This window comes from Schistocerca serialis, chromosome 3, assembly GCF_023864345.2.
Source record: "Schistocerca serialis cubense isolate TAMUIC-IGC-003099 chromosome 3, iqSchSeri2.2, whole genome shotgun sequence".
Classification (NCBI taxonomy): domain Eukaryota; kingdom Metazoa; phylum Arthropoda; class Insecta; order Orthoptera; family Acrididae; genus Schistocerca; species Schistocerca serialis.
The window spans coordinates 1,028,574,846-1,028,591,690 of record NC_064640.1 but is presented as its reverse complement, the minus strand read 5'-3'; the positions used below and the strand labels follow the sequence as shown (position 1 = coordinate 1,028,591,690).

The 16,845-nt window shown below is 36.3% G+C and overlaps 1 protein-coding gene across 2 annotated transcripts; it reads right to left on the bottom strand.

The window, feature by feature from the left end:
• Positions 1-3,146: 3,146 nt before the first annotated feature.
• LOC126471490 (transcription initiation factor TFIID subunit 12) lies at positions 3,147-16,557 on the bottom strand. Of its 2 annotated transcripts, none has more exons than XM_050099702.1 (4): positions 16,412-16,557; positions 15,341-15,556; positions 5,751-5,943; positions 3,147-4,434 (listed from the first exon to the last, which is right to left on the bottom strand). In XM_050099702.1, the coding sequence occupies exons 2-4, from the start codon at positions 15,398-15,400 to the stop codon at positions 4,307-4,309; spliced, it is 381 nt and encodes a 126-aa protein (XP_049955659.1). In that variant the 5' UTR covers positions 15,401-15,556; positions 16,412-16,557; the 3' UTR covers positions 3,147-4,306. The 2 variants fall into 2 exon arrangements, with proteins under 2 accessions (XP_049955659.1, XP_049955658.1); XM_050099701.1 differs by lacking the exon at positions 15,341-15,556 and adding an exon at positions 11,170-11,398 and having other exon boundaries at positions 16,412-16,546.
• Positions 16,558-16,845: the final 288 nt, after the last annotated feature.

Here is a 16,845-nt window from a genome sequence, read left to right as displayed (position 1 = left end):
TGACAAACAGAGATCTGCAGGAAAAGGTGGGAAGGGTTGGGCTAATTGTAAATTTATGAAAGACCAAATCTCTACGTCTAAATCCAACTATCAATAGAAAGTTCCAAATAAATGGAAAGAATACAGAGTATTTTGAAGACTTCACATATCTTGAAAGCATCAAGACTAAAACTGTTGGAACTTAGGAGGATGTCAGTAACAGGATCAAGAAAGCAAATGCAGCCTCTATCGAACTGCATCCCATCAGGAAAGCAAATTAGATTTCTCTACAAACAAAATTTTGAATAGTCAACAGCAACATTAAATCAATGGTGCTGTTAGGTGTGAAACCTGGAAGGTGACAAAATCAATCACTACAAAAATAGAGACACTTAAAAACTAGTGCTTACGAAAAATCTTCACAGTATTTTGGCCGAATATAATATCCAACAAAGAGCTGTGGAACTGTATGAGCATGATGTCTGTGGATATACAGATAAATGCTTGCCAAAACTCAGCTGGCAATAGACAGAGAAGCCCTGAATTGAAATCCTCACAGTCATAGGAAAAGGGGGAGACTGAAGGAAACATGGGGGAAGTTAGTGGAGAGAGAAGCAACAAAAGCACGGAGAATGCAGGGAGACACAAAGGCAGTGGCTCACAACCGAGTCCACTGCTGATGCTTTGTAGAAGTCCTATGTTCCAAAGATTGGAACAACAGTCACAAGTCAGGGAAGTCATGTGGTTCCTTTGAATGATGGGTAGTCCTGGATAGTCCTTGGTCATATTCAGAAATACATTTTGGTAGTCCCAGATTACCATGACAATACAACTTTGTAATGTGGATGTGCACTAATGAAAGCATGACAGTTATATAACTTTTTTCCCAATGGACATTGTGCCAGGTGTAATGTACACAAAACAGTTATCAGATTTTCACACCTAGCATACCTCTTACAATGATTTATCATTCACTAAACACTTTATACAGTAATAATTATAGCTTTCAACCATAAATTGAGGGGTGAATATTTCACTAAGAACAAACAAATGATACAAGATACCTAGATCTTCAAACAATTTATGCAGAGACTGCACCCATAATCAAAGAAGAAAATGTATTCGCTCTAGATGCAATATTCTCTTGGTGTTCCAATGAAGAATAAAAATTTCTTGTTCATATCGAGACAAAGTTACCCATTTCCTAAAGCAACTACAATGAACAAAACTGATTTCAAAATATGAATTAGAATCTCAAAAATTACAACATCTAATTAACATGCTAGTATTTCCACACCATTTAAAGGAAATGCAATCACTGCTCTAACTCATATAAGGGTAACAGTGAAGTGCTACAGCTACATTAATACGTGAGAGTGAGTGAAATGTGAATCTTAAATACTTATCACATCAAAGTCCTAGAAAGTCATATTTTTCATGACCATACATTCTCACAGCTCGTTAGTCATTAGGTTCCATGGAGTACTGGAACAGAAGACCCATGAGAATACCTCTGGTTCAACAAAAACATGAACTGAGTAATCTCACCAGGCCCTGAATGTCACATTTGAACCACGGATGACTGTATTGAACATCTGCTTTTCATCAGATAAGTTGCAGCACCAGTAATTTTGAACTGATGGTCAGAATAGCACCACACATACAACATTCCTTCCAACTTTTAATTAAATTTGCTGAAGTCCTACTCAGGTCAGTTCACTGTTGCTACAACTAAGGGCTGTTTGAAAATCATTTGTGTCACTTTGTGCTATTCATGTAACCACAATGCCATGTAAAGTAAATGCAACCACTTAAAGAGTTCAAATTCCAAATGTTGGTCTTTCCATCACATTCAACTTATACGAATCGAAATGTGTGAGCATTTTTCAAATGCTGTGGAGAGATTTTTTTGGAATCCAGACTGTCTACAAATTAATTGCACAAGTTAACCATTAGAAGATGCTGAAATAATAGAACTTAGTATTTCTCTCAAGTACTTTATCTGTGTTAAATTGAATTTCTGTGCTTCACCAAATGAGGAGGATACGAGTCCTATACAAGATGGATAAGCTGTGTTACCAATACTGCTGGGATGAAATTACCATACAATGCAGCAAAGTTGCAGACATGCAATTCTGCGCACAGTTTCAGAAAAGAAGATATGTTTTTAGAAGTCTTCAGGCTCACAACTGGGGATTGAGCTTTTTTGTAAAAATAAATGCATTGCATCACCAAAGCAAGTCCATGTTTACTGTAATTCCATTTTCTGTAACTTGAACTAATTTCACATTTATTGATAACAAATTAAGCACTTATGTTTCATAACTCTTCTCTTACAATTAATTAATATTATTTTGTGCTAAAAAATACAGAATGGATTTCACTTTAATGAACAAAGGGATTAAATCATAAAAAGATACTCACCACACAAAAGGCAGCACAAGAAATAATTTTTGATAAGCATTGTTACAGCTGTGTAAGTATTTACTTTTCACTTAATTGTGTATCCTGATAGCACCAGATATTTTCTGCATAATCTCTCAGTAACTTAAAAGGTAATAGGAGCTGCATTATGAAAAACATAACAAGTAGTAACAAAAGGAATGAGTTCACGTTTCATGCTATTTCATATTATTTAATTTTTATCAACATTAAGCACATCAACTTACATTATATTACAATATGTGGGTGTATCATTATATTACATAACTAGGAGACATTTTACGTTCACTTTTTCCAGATGTATAAATTTACATGCAAATATCACTAAACTGGCGCATGACTTATGCAAAGGAAACAGTAAGATGCATATATGTAGCAACTATATTCAGCAGTATCAAATCTAAGAGTGATGCTCTAACCATGGATAAAAAGTCTCTCATTACAAGAATTCACTGAAGAATGAAGTTTTGTACACACTGAAGGGAGTATAAAATGGGATAAGAGATATCAAGCTGGATGCTGGGCAAACAAATGGGTGTAGGAGCAACAGGAAATAAGCTGAAATCTGTCTGAAGTACAGAAAATCAGGAAAACAAACAGGAATTGATGCAGTGAAACCGATCAAAACAACTAAAGAGAAACCAGATTCCTTGTTCTGCTTGCCCCCTCCCCCCATCTTCTTTTCTTTTTCTTCTTCTTTTAATCACCACAGTTGCTCTCTCTCTCTCTCTCTCTCTCTCTCTCTCTCTCTCTCTCTCTCTCTCTCCCTCTCCCTCTCCCTCTGTGTGTGTGTGTGTGTGTGTGTGTGTGTGTGTGTGTGTGTGTGTGTGTGTGTGCACGCGCGCATGTGTAAGCGTGCGCCTAAGTGCCTGCATGGGTTTGGGGGGAGAGAGGGGATAGTGATATTACGATGACCAGTAAGAAATTAAAGACAAAATACAAGCATGTGGGAGCATGCTGTCTTCAAAACAGTATTGACGATTATGTTTGAATATGCTATAAAAACCAATCATTATGAACAACAGGAAATTCTCTTCCTCTATGCCCCACACTATGTTGTGACAAAGTTAACTGCCATGTTTTCTTAGCCACATGGAAGGGGCCACATCCCAGCCAAGTCACAGTTGACAAGTGTTCGCCCAAGTGAGGGTAAAGGAGACCATGCAGCTTTGTTAGTGAGAAGTGGGTAATGACTGCCACTCACTTCACTTTGACATGTGGATGCAGTGTTATAGCATGGAGGTACTTATTAAATGGAAGTGAAAGTAACTGCGGAAACCCTGCACAAGAGGACTTCGACTTAACTAATTGAAACTATTTTTTAATAGAAGGGCAACACATGGGAACAGACCTGAAACAAATGAAAGCTGAAACACGGACAGCAGGTGTTACCAGAGGAAATCCAAAGTCAGGGCAATGGAATTTCCAAACTGATAAATGAACACTATGCAGAAGAATAATCCAGTTCTTTTCTCATGACATTATTTGGTTGGAGTGTGAAAAGTATGTGCAACACATTGAAAAACTTACGATCTGACAGTAAACAAGTAAATACTGAAATCACTAACAACCACTGGTAGAAATAGAATGCCACATATGAAAACAGTATATCAGTACGAAATCTTCATACCTATGATCTAACTGAGAATGAACATAAGAGAATGTAGTGGGTAAATCATTTGTACCTGTAATTTAGAAGCAAGGATGCTTAGAGTAAGATGAAAAATACTGTGAGGAGAACATTACCATTTCAATATTCTGCTATGTCTATGGTAAAAATAAATGAAGTTATAGACAGCACAACAGGAAATTTAAAGGATATAAGTTTAAGCATTAATGACATTCATTTATGAATAAAATAATTAGCAGTGCACTACACATAAATTTAATATTTTTTTACAGCTTTACGTATTAGTGCCAGTCTCTGTTTGTGTGCCTCTGTCACAGCCGTCCGCTTGTACGGACGAAGCTCTTCCATACCGAAACCTGGCTGCCACATGTTCCAGTCTCTCTCTGGAAAACATAATGATAAACGCACCAATAACATTCTGAGAATTTCAATGTAATGAACATTAAGCGTATCTTTTGTGAAACAGCCTTGACTGTCATCACATATAGTTATGAGTACGACATATTTCCTCTCCAATCTGGTGACTTCTAAACAATAATTTATTCCGCCATGGGATAATACGGTTATTTGCAGATAAAGGTGTCCTTATAACAAAAAGAAATGTGAAAAAGGAACACATTGTGTAACATGGTTGCAAAGGTTTTAGATTGCATAAATAGACTACATATCTCTGAAAACATTAGGTTCCCAATGCTTTTTGTTCAGTATTCCATTACAAATAAATATTACATGGCTCCCAGAAGCACATATTATGAATAATTCCCACCATAACTAAAAATAAAGTAGTATAGCATTGTAGGTCGGGGGTTTCTAAGGTGGTATGCTCAGCTGCCTGACAATGTTTTCGTTCTTCATGCATGTTGAATAGTAGATGTACATGTTGTGTTTAGGTAACCATAATGAGTGCATGTGGAGTTTTTGTGTTGTGGTAGTAGAAAAGGCACTCCTTACTGAGAAAAAAATACGGTAAATGGAAAATGATTGTCAATCTCGTACAGCTTTCAAAACGGACACACTGTCAAAATAGAGTAGTCCATTGTCCATCACCCACAGAACTTTTTTTGTGAGGATTCTTAACCATTTCCATTTTCAGTTCCTCATGCGACCGATTAGTCTTTGAGCAATGGTAAAAAGTTTATCATAACTCTCTTACATCCATCAACTGTCAATGGCCGTTTCATTTATGAGACAGGAGGCAGTATGTTTTCCTTGTCTATTACTTTAATACAGTTTTTCCCCCCTACAATCAAAATACAAACAGCTTTTCTCAATTAGGACACATCAACTAAGAAAGTCGTCTTAAATTCACAATAACCTTTCAGCCACCATTGCTTCTCAGTAGTCACTTTGGGATGCAAGTTAATGATCATGCCATGTATCAAACAAATTTTATGAAAGTGTTCCTCTTGATGAATGATAATTCAAATAGGCCTGTACTATATGAATTATCTGAATGCAAGGTTATCTTTTGAAGTTAATTACTCATATATGAAAGAATTTGTGAGAGTGACAAAGCAGCAAAGTCTAGTAAGCTTAAATCACACCCACAAAATAAAGAATCTGTGGAATGATATAGAACTACAAGTGTCAAAGTATTTTTAATAAAAAGATAAGAATGACTAAAATGAAACAATATCTGTATGGTAGAAGAATATAAAAGTATTAAAAAAGTAACTGTGAAAAAGTCTAAAAAAATTACCTAAATAGAGTTGAACATCCTTAACTTCAATTGTATTAGCTTTCCTATGTTTAGCTAACAGACATGCAGCTGTTACAGCTGATTCCACAAAATCATCTGCAATTTCAAGCAAGACATCTTCCACTTCTTCATCTAGTTGTTCATTGTGATCAAATTCTTTTACAAGGTCTTGCAAACGTGCCTTTGTGAGCACCTACAGAAGAAAGAAACAAACTGAGATGTTATAATGGTTTACCAGGGTATAAATTATTAGTGACTGATGAACTCTGATACAATTAATGTGTTACCAATCTTCGGAATACATGTACACTTAACCAAACAGAACTGTAAAATCTTGTAAAATTACTGGTACAATTAGAGCAGCTTAGATGATATCAAAGACTTCTTTTATAACTTAATCCTAACTGAAAACATTCTTCACAACCCCTGTACCTAATAAGTTCCATAAATGAAAAATCAAAATTAAGAGTGACTGTGGAGAATATTTACAATATAAATTCACTCTCCAGTTACTGCATTAAGTTCACTACTTTTTTTTTTTAAATATTTATTTCCTACTCATGAAAGCAGGGTGGGCTGTTGTAGAATTACATTCTTTTCAGTCACATATCTTCCCCTGGTAGCCCATGTTATCTCAATACACAGCAAAACTTCCACAAACTGCTATAGACTATTTAATGTCCCAATTATGCGTGATGAAAAAAATCAAGACAGTGAATAAGTGTCTTGGATCTGATGAAACTGAGAGCCATGGGCATTGCAAAAGGGAAAAGGGGGGGGGGGGGGGGAGGAGGGGGTTGGACTAGCATGCCTCAATGATACTGATAGCCAAACAATAGGTGCAACGAAAATGGAAGGCTATCTGTGGAGAATTCAGACTAACTGTGTTTTCTGAAGAGGGGTAACCCTCTTTTCAGTAGTTGCAGGGGCAACAGTGTGGATGAATGATTTATCCAGCCTTGCAACGCCACCCAATATGGCCTCACTGTGGTGATATTGTGAATGGCTGAAAGCGAAGGGAAACTATGGTAGTTATTTTGCCCAAGGGCTTGCAGCTTTACTGTATGGTTTAATGATGATAGCATCCTCTTGTGTAAAATATTTCAGAGGTGAAATATTTACCCATTTGGGATGATGTCAGCACAAAAAAACAAAACTGATATTCTGTGGATTTGAGCATGAAATGTTAGATCCCTTAATCAAGAAGGTAGGAAAAGGAAATGGACAAGTTGAAGTTATATATAGTGGGAATTAGTGAAATGTGGTGGCATGAAGAACAGCACTTCTGCTCAGGTGAGTACAGGGTTATAAATACAAAATCAAAGAGGAGAAATACAGGAGTAAGTTTATTAACAGAAAAGAAAATAGGAATGCTTATAAACTACTATGAACAGCATAGTGAATAAATTATTATTACAGCCACGATAGATACAAAGCCAACATCCATCACAGAAGTGTAAGTTATATGCCAACTACTACAGCTCTGCAGATGAAGATATTGAAAATATGTACAATGAGATAAAATAAATTACTCAGATTGTTAAGGGAGACAAGAATTTAATTGTGATGTGGGCTTAAAATCTATTATAGGAATAGGAACACACCCAGATAGATGAGAGCGTTTTAGTGCCCACTTCCAGGACAGCGGGAGGGGGGATGGGGACACACTGGCCCCAAACTGAATCCACCTCACGAATTAATGATGGGGCCTGATGTACCTGCCAGCCAAGATGTGATTTTCGGCAGTGTTTCATGTCCATTTATGTAACTACCATGCTAGTTCCACCTCAGTTATGTGATGGGAGAACATCTTAAAAAAGATGTCACATTTGACTGTGATTCCTCCCCGAAAGGGGGGAGGAGAGCAATGGCTTTAAAACACCTTTGGGAGTGGCAACCCCACTGTAATAATAGCCTATCAACAGATATGGTTCTCTGCAAAACTGGAGAAGTACCACACCAGTCCTAACCCAGCATTATCTGGATATAGGGCAATAGAATGACTGGATGGAGCAGGAAAAGGAAGGGAAGGAAAAACACGCAAGATAAATTGGACTGGGAGAAAGGAACGAAAGGGGAAGCCATATGGTGGAATTTTGCACTGTGCTTAACTTCATCACTGCAAATACTTAGTTTAAGACTCTTGAAAGCAGGTTGTACACATGGAAGAGACCTGGAAACACCAGAAGTTTTTAGACTGATTTATATTATGGTAGGACTGAGAAAACTAAATTTTAAATTAACATTCCTAGAGACAGATGTGGAGTCTGACCATAATTTATTGTTTATAAACTGCTGATTAAAACTGGAGAAAGTGCAGTCAGATAGGAAATATATGTAGATGGGATGTGGATAAACTGAAAGAATCAATGGTTGAGAGTTTCGAAGAGATCATTACACAATGATTGACTGAAACAAATCCTTGGATAATACATGATATTCTGAAGTAACTTATGAAAGGGGAAAATATAAAACTGCAGGAAATGATGTTGGCAAAAGTGAATATAGATATCTAAAAAATAAGATAGACAGAAGAGGAAAAATGGCAAAGTTGGAATGGCTAGAAAAGAAATACAAGGCTGTACAAGCATGAGTGACTATGGCAGAGATAGATGCTATTTATAGCAAAATTACAGATACCTTTGGAGAAAAGAGAAGCAGCCACAAAAATACACTGACAGAAGAATATCGCAACACCAAGGAGGAGTTGTGTGACATAAATGAAAGTTTACAGTGTGTTTCTGCACTTGAATTGTGATGTCTATTCAAATTTCGCACTAGTCGCATAAGAGTGGCACTAGTATCGCCACTATGAGGATGCAAATCAGGCTTGTTTTAAATACAAGCTGTAACAATTTTGAGCGTTAGTTACTTTTGAGATTGGACATTGTCTGTTGATGTTATACAAGAATGCCTTTAAGGATGCAGACACCATTATCAATCCCTCACAGAGTTCGAATGATGTCTAATAATAGGGCAACGAGAAGTTCCTTCTATGATGCTGCAGAAAGACTTGGCAGAAATGTAGCCACTGTACACGATTGCTGGCAGCAATGGTCATGAGTTACATATGTTCGCAAGATGACTGGGCTCTGGATGGCCTTGTAGCACTGCCGACAGGGAAGACTGTCATGTTCAGCAAATGGCTCTAGTGAGTTATACTGCATCTGCAGCAGCAATCTGAGTAGCAGTTGATACCACAGTGACAAAACGAACTGTTAAAAATCACTTACTTTAAGAACAGCTCCAAGCCACATGCCCTGTAGTGTGCGTTCCACTGACCCCAAACCACAGCCACATTCGCGAAGTCAGCGGTGTTAAGCAAGAGCTCATAGGAGGGCAAGGTGGAGGTATGTTGTGTTTTCTGATGAAAGTTGGTTCTGCCTCGGTGCCAGTGATGCTGTGTGTTGGTTCCGAGGAGACCACCTGAGGGCCTGCAGCCAATCTGTCTGTGTGCTAGACACACTGGACCTACACCTGGAGTTTTTGTCTGATGTGCAATTTTATACAACAGCAGAAGCACTCTCTTAGTTATCCCATGCACTTTGACTGGAAAACTGTACATCACCCTAGTGATTTGACCAGCAGTGCTGCCATTCATGAAGAGCATTGCTGGGGTTGTTTCTCAATAGGATAATGCTTGCCCACATACTGATGTTGTAATACAACATGATCTCATCGGAAAACCACTCCAGGGTCATCTACAAACAGAATTAACCAACTCTGTATTGACCTACCAAGTCCAACAGGCACTGAAGTCCATCCAACACACTGTCATTCAACACCTGTACAACCAATGCAGGTCCATTTTCATGCTTGCATTCAACTTTCTGGCAGTTACACCGGTTACTAATGTACCAGCATTTCACATTTCCAATGGCTTATCTCAGACTTACTTTAACCTGTGATCATGCAATGTCGGTCATTTAAACATGTTATCCTGACAAATATATTCCCAAAGTTTCATTATTCTAATTATTTTTGGATTATGTGATTTTTTTCCGTCAGTGTATCAAGAGCTCAGATAGCAAGCCAGTTCTAAGCAAAGAGAGCTGAGGAAGGGAAAGAAGATGAGATGGAAGATATGATAATGTGGGAAGAATCTGACACAGGCAAAACAAGGCCCTAGGAGTAAACTACAATGTCTCTCAGCTATTGAGATTCTTGGAAAACCCACCATCACAAAACTATTCCACCTAGTGAGCAAGATATATGAGATAAACAAAATACCCTTAGACTTAAATAAAGTAATAATTTCAATTCGAAAGAAGGCAAGTGCTGAGAGACATGAATAGTACAGAACCATTGTTTAATAAAGCCATGGTTGCAAAGTACTGACACATGGTTGCAAAATACTGAAAAAAAATATTATTAGAATAATGGAAAGACTGAAAGAGGCTGACACTGGGGAAGATGGACTCTGGTTCCAGAGAAATGTAGAAACATATGAGGTAATGCTGACCCTATGATTTATCTTAAAAGACACATTACAGAAAGGTAAGCCTGTATATATAGCATTTGTACATGTAGACAAAGCATTCGACGATGTTGACTAGATTACACTCTCCGAGATTCTAAAGGAAGCAGGGAGAAAATAAACTGGGGGAAAGCTTATCTGCGACTTGTGGAGAAACCAGAGTACAGATTTAAGAGTTTAAGGACATGGAGGGGAAGCAATAGTTGAATAGGACAGAGACAGGGGTGTAACTTAAACTATTTAATCAGTACATTGAGCCAACAGTAAAGGAAACTAAGGAAAGGAGACAGTAAAATTAGTACACGAGGTTTGCTATTTGGACTTCTCTGTTTACCTATTCATTGGCTATGACACCATTTTTAAAGTGATTGCTGTTCTATAATTACTAGAATTATATGTTTCTTGAAAGGTGGTAAGTTTTCTTTCACTAGGCCATGACAGACAATTACAACGCAGATAGCAAAATGAATCCTTATTCTAAATACATGTAGCATGTTATCAATAAATTGCTTCCTTTATATCTGTAAAGCCTGTGATTACTAAATTAAAGGAATTTATAAGAAGGCTCTTGTTCATAAATTATTTCCAATTACTTATGTTGATTGTCCTCTATTATCAAAGAAAAGATTATTTTATGAAACAAGAGGAAACATGCATCACATATCAATTTATACAAAGAATTTTATGAACAGAATTTGTTAGGTAATTTTATGCCTCAGCAAATCATCAAAATATCAATGTAAAATGTGGAAAATAACACCTAGGATGACAAACGAATCTCTGTTTTGTTACACACACACTAGAAAAGTCTATTATATCTGCTCAATAACTGGGGCACTTTTACAAATTACATAAAAAGTTAGGTCTTAGTTAATATTCCAAAAAAATTATGCTACATTCCTTGGTGCAGTTATTTATTTTTCATCATAAACCTGTTCTTACATTTGTTTTGTGGGGTAAACCAATCAAATGTACATCTATCTTCATGTGATGGAATAAAGTGAATAGCCCACATGCTATTGCATTATCCTCAGCTCTCTCATCATGCATTATATTTGTTGTCACAATTGGACGTTTTCATAAACAATTTTTGCATATGACAGGTAGAATATTTCCTGATGTGAAGCCATGGCTGAATCCTTGGCCAGTCCTCGTGGAATATGAGCTTCATCTGCAATGACCTGTCTATCAGTTATGGCAAATAAAAATTCTATTTAAGCACAGTGATAAAAGTCACATTTACGGTCAACCGATGTGAATAAAATGTCTCTTCATGCACCACATTTAGGAACTACAAAGAATGTTTGCACATAATGCAACATAAGAGCACAATATCCACTCAAAAATAAATGTAAATGACAAGCTTAAAATAAAGAAATCAAAATGCAGTTGATATGAGACCCAAAACGGCAACAAAAAATGTAAAATAAGTGAATGTAGTAACATACAGTAGGAAAATGGAAGCCAGTACCAATACTCTAAAATCTGTAACTGTAATGGTGTAAAACTCAAAATTTTTGTGGAGCAAGGTTATGATGGTCTTATAATGTCTACTCACTCACTCACTCACTCACTCTCTCTCTCTCTCTCTCTCTCTCTCTCTCTCTCTCTCTCTCTCTCTCTCATTCTCTCTCTCTCTCTCTCACACACACACACACACACACACACACACACACACACACACACACACACACCTTTGGCAAAGAGCAGTAACTCAAGCATACTACAAACATATTACTGATTGGAGACCAGTGTGGTCTGTCTTAGAAGTAACCTTCATTTCATCTAATCCATAAATTTATCACGGCAGATTCAGCAAATGCGAAGTCAACATTTGAAACTCTAAACAACTAAAACTAAACTCAGTGATCATGCCCTGAAGACCACACAAAGCTAGACAGTCACCAAGTCATCCTCTGTCATATGTAGTCATTCTGATGCAACACAGAGGGGCAATTAGCACACTTCTCTCCTTACCTAACTCTAGCCACACAGAGATTTAATTACCTGTGAAACATCAACATGTAACTATTTTATTTTATGTGTTTTTCTGTCACTTTTTTTTACTTATTTTATAGTGAAAATCTTTATTTCGATGAAGCGTGTCACTGTCACTATGAAGGGTACAGTGATTCAGTGTTTAAAAATAGTAGACTTTATATCTGCCTTTGGGCACTATAATTTGTTTTTGTTTTATTGGATCATTCAATTCAATTGATTACAATCATCTTCATGCCGATCTGTGTGTACAAATTGACATAAAAAATATTTCTCAATAGCCATGGCAATTTCCAAATAATCTATTTTGGTTTACTGCCCCATTAGGCTACACAGCATTGTTTCCCTAAGGTAGTCAGAACAACATGACATACTTCTCATATAAAATGTAATGTTGCTGTGTTTCATGACTGAGGCAAATTGTAATGGAGGGACCAAAACACCAGCTCGGGCTAGTTTAGGTATTCATGAGACTGAATAGATACCTTGTTGAGGAGCTTTGTTTGTTCAGATCCACTGGCCAAAACAGAGAAATGAAAGTGAGAATACAGGTGATACTTTAACAGGAAGTGTACAATTTCAAGGTGACAATGATTGTAGAGATGATGACACATCTCACCTCTGTCCGAAAACAAATCACTATATGGAGTAAACTTTCCAATTTGACAACTTTATCCAATTATTTCATTTAACAAAGTTATTTTGAATAACCCATGACTGACTTTTCTTGCTTGTAACTACATGAAAGAAGTTCAAAGTGACTTTCACTGAGATAATAAGTTATTAAATACAATATCATAACATTACTGAAATGTAATTTACACTATTAACTTTTTACTGATGTAGCAGTAGCTTTTAAAGTTAGCACATCACACAATCAATTCTGAGAAACTGCACCAAGTTGGCATTCTAGAAAAATTTATTTTTAATAGTCCGTTCAAACAAACTCTTAGTTCTTGACAGTGTTACAAAAAGGCTGGGACAATATATGACAACATTTCTGGTAATTTTAATAATAATTCCCAGCACAATGAACATACTGTCATGAGTAGGTGGTCATACAATGTTACAGACCAGGTGGTTATCTACTCCGTCTAACTGAAAGTGAATTTTGTACTGTAAGCACTATTTGACAGAAACAAGTTACCAGGAAGATATACAAAGGATACTATAATTTTTATTATTATTATCCATTATGTACATCCAACATCCTTTCTCTTGCCGCAAATCAAAGTGTAGTTACATTGAAGCTTGTCAAATGTCAGTACAGTTTTACGGCAACACTAAAATCACATGACCAAAAAGTGGTCTTCCAGAATCAAAATTTCTGAAAACATTGCCCTAAAATGTTGTTTTACTTTGTTAGCTAAAATATTTCAAACCATTCTGAAACTCATTATGTGCCTGCAACTGGTCCAGTACAGAAGTAATCTTCCATGTGCAGTGCAACATTCTCAGTCTTTTTTTGACACAGTACAGAAGTAGCTTTTAATATTTGTAAAAGCACTTTTTCACACACAATACTAATATTTTAAATATGGAAATCTATTATGATGTCAATTATTTACAAGCCACTACTAAGTTTGAGAAAATATATCAGCTATGACTCTTGTAAGTTTCAAGCTGACTGTTCTCTAATCTGCCTCAATGTAATTTCCTCCATTAATAGTTCTCTAATCGTATTACTTACATGCCTACATTTCTGATAATACAAGGAAAAATACAGCCTATTCTAGAAACATTCAAAGTTAATTTCAATCCATTTTTATAATATTTCCAATGCAAAATGAACTTTTAAGACTTGGTTATAATAATCTCTTTACCATCTACTTGTGTTTCTAGTTAAAGGAGAAAATGTTTCATTGCAAACGCCTTGCTTAAAGTTCTCTTTAACATGTTGTTTTTGGAAATGTGCAATCTTGTCCATTAATTTACTGTCAAGTATAACATCTTACACATACCAGAATCATAACTAACTACACTATCCCTGTATACGTTTTGGACAGTGTGCAAATATCGATCATTAGTTAATTTCAGAAAAATCAAATACGTAATTTTTGAGTTAACACAATACTTGCTCATAAATACATACGTACATCCATGTTTTGCATGAACACACACTTGTCCAGTCTGCAGCAAATAACAACAGCGTTTAGTCTGCCAGTGACTGCTAGTCTGTTCATAGCGCACATGCTGTTTTAGTTGTTTTTTTGTTTTCAAGACTTTGAATATGTCCTCTAATTTCACTATAATGAACATTGGCTGTGGTGGCTATATTTATAAGGAGGCTAACAAAACCCTAACCAAAGACTGGGGCTTGGAGACTTGTTATCAGTAACAATTTGAAGAAAATGTGTTTCTTAAACTACTGGTCATTTAAACTACCTATTTAAATATTCCATGGATCATCTTCTTATTAAGAGCAACCTGTAAACTTATTCACAAAACACATTTTTCTTCAATGTACATATATTATTATGTGTTGCTCATTTATGTGACTTATTTACAGTGAAATGGTGATGCTGTTTTAAAATTGGAAATCACTATTAATGGTCAACTTCATTAGCAGGTAAATGTACTGGGGGACTGTTGTCAGTATCCTTAGTTGTTCATTGTTATCTACAGAGATTATGAAGATGCACATAATAGAGCCACACAATTTTATTCCACATGGCAATGGCGGGGAACATCAACATACTTTAACATTTTCATCACCAAAATGGTAACTTATATGAAGAACTTAAGTAGTTTGAAATATCTTTATTAAAAGTACCCACTTTTTGTTTTATTTATTGTCTTTCTCTTGCACTCCATGTTACTGGCCAATTTAAATCCTGTTTTGTACTGAGTGAACTTTATAAGTAAAGCAACAGTAGATTTACAGCAAGATGGTCTATAGGTCAAGTGAAAATATCTCACTTCAATCCTCATGTTAGTGCACACCTTAAGCATTGCATTACGGTGCTTCAGGCACCAGCAAAAACAGTTATTCCCAAATAACTTAGATTAAATGTTATTTGAACTAATAACATAGCATCCACAGTGTTTGTTTGTTTTTAGGAATGAATATTAAAAGGCACTATCATAGTGAGTGTAATCAATGTCACTTCAATACCTGGCCTGATTCTTCTGTTGCAGGCGTCGTATTCTTTGTTTGTGTACCCAACTGAGGCATAATTACAGTATGTCGTGAAGGTGGCACTGTTGTCCTGGTTGGATTACTGGTGGAGGCTGCTCAAAAACAGTCACTTCCAGTGCCAATAACCAGCAGCACACTATCCACACTTGATAGTGCACAAGTGCAACTTGCCAGTTGGCTTGTTATATCAACCTTGACAATAAAAGAAGTATTGAGGTGACTTCAGTGTAAAAAGAATTAAATATCGAACGCACAAACTGTCTACAAATCATATTCAACATGTGACCAATTTTGTACATAAAATTTGTCTGACATGATTAAAACGTCTCCCCACCCCCTTGCACAATATTGCTTGTGCACAGGTATAATAAGGAATAATTACCATCCTCGTATTACGTTTATCACAAGAACCATGAAATCTCGTGCAATGGTCTTCAATGCTGCTGCTGCTGCTGCTGCTGCTACTACTACTACTACTACTACAACTGCTAGACACTGACAGAGATTCCAAAACTTCCAATGAATTGGTTGCTTCTTCTAATAATAGAAACGTCAAGGAAGTTGTCGTTAATGAATTTTTTGAGAAAATTATATAAATAGCGGCTTGGCATTCATCCAAAAATTCACAGTTGTTCACAATGTTTACAAACAGTGAATGCGTTATTCGTAAGTCTCCGAAAATTACTGCCCGAAAACAAGACAACCCCAACGACTTATCGCTTGCAATCTATTAACACTGTTCATTCCATATGAATATTTCACTGTCTGCACGGATTCGCGCACAAACACAGAAATCATGATAATCAAAAGAAACATTCTAGTTAAGATATCCGGATTCTAATATTGCAAAATATTATCTTCCAGAGTCATTTCACGATTAATTTTTTTGTACTGCTTCTATTTACAACTCACTCTTGTTAACGACCTGCTTTTTTCCCACTAACAAACTCTCAGTAAACTGTCAAACGTTCGGTTGCGTCTGCATTTTACGTCAAAACAGTTGAATTTCAAAATTAAAACATGTTCATTATAACATTATATATTTACCAGTGCACACACAAAATATTTTTCACGCAGAAAGAAATACTTAAAGGATGGGCTCAATTAACACCACACAAAATTGACCGAACCGCTTGTCGAAGCTATGATCGCAGTTTCTAGTTCCTACTACTGCAGGGGGCAGCACAACAGCACCTTTGCCGAATAATTTCAAATATTGATCGACGTTGATTACTGTTAGCGTTTTTTATTTCGTGTATTTATCAAAAGTTAAGCTGCAGTATTTATGAGAATGTGTTACCTAATATAAATATGTGGACCTGCATTGTGTTTCCCGGAATATAACGCACAAAATATTGAATGGTATGCTAATAAGGTCGGCTGGTTAAATATGTCATCATTTGTGCATAATTTTTTTGCTACACTGTGAAAATAATTGGGGTATGTGATCCACTGTTATTAATCCTGGTTTAGAAAACAGT

What these genes read in the sequence shown, in the direction of transcription:
- LOC126471490 (XM_050099701.1), bottom strand. Translation starts at nt 11,277, where the DNA reads ATGCATGATGAGAGAGCTGAGGATAATGCAATAGCATGTGGGCTATTC. An exon ending in GTTTACCCCACAAAACAAAT is followed by an intron (nt 5,944 to 11,169) that starts GTAAGAACAGGT and finishes TTTCTTCTGTAG; the next exon opens with GTGCTCACAAAGGCACGTTT. An exon ending in GGATGTTCAACTCTATTTAG is followed by an intron (nt 4,435 to 5,750) that starts GTAATTTTTTTA and finishes TATGTTTTCCAG; the next exon opens with AGAGAGACTGGAACATGTGG.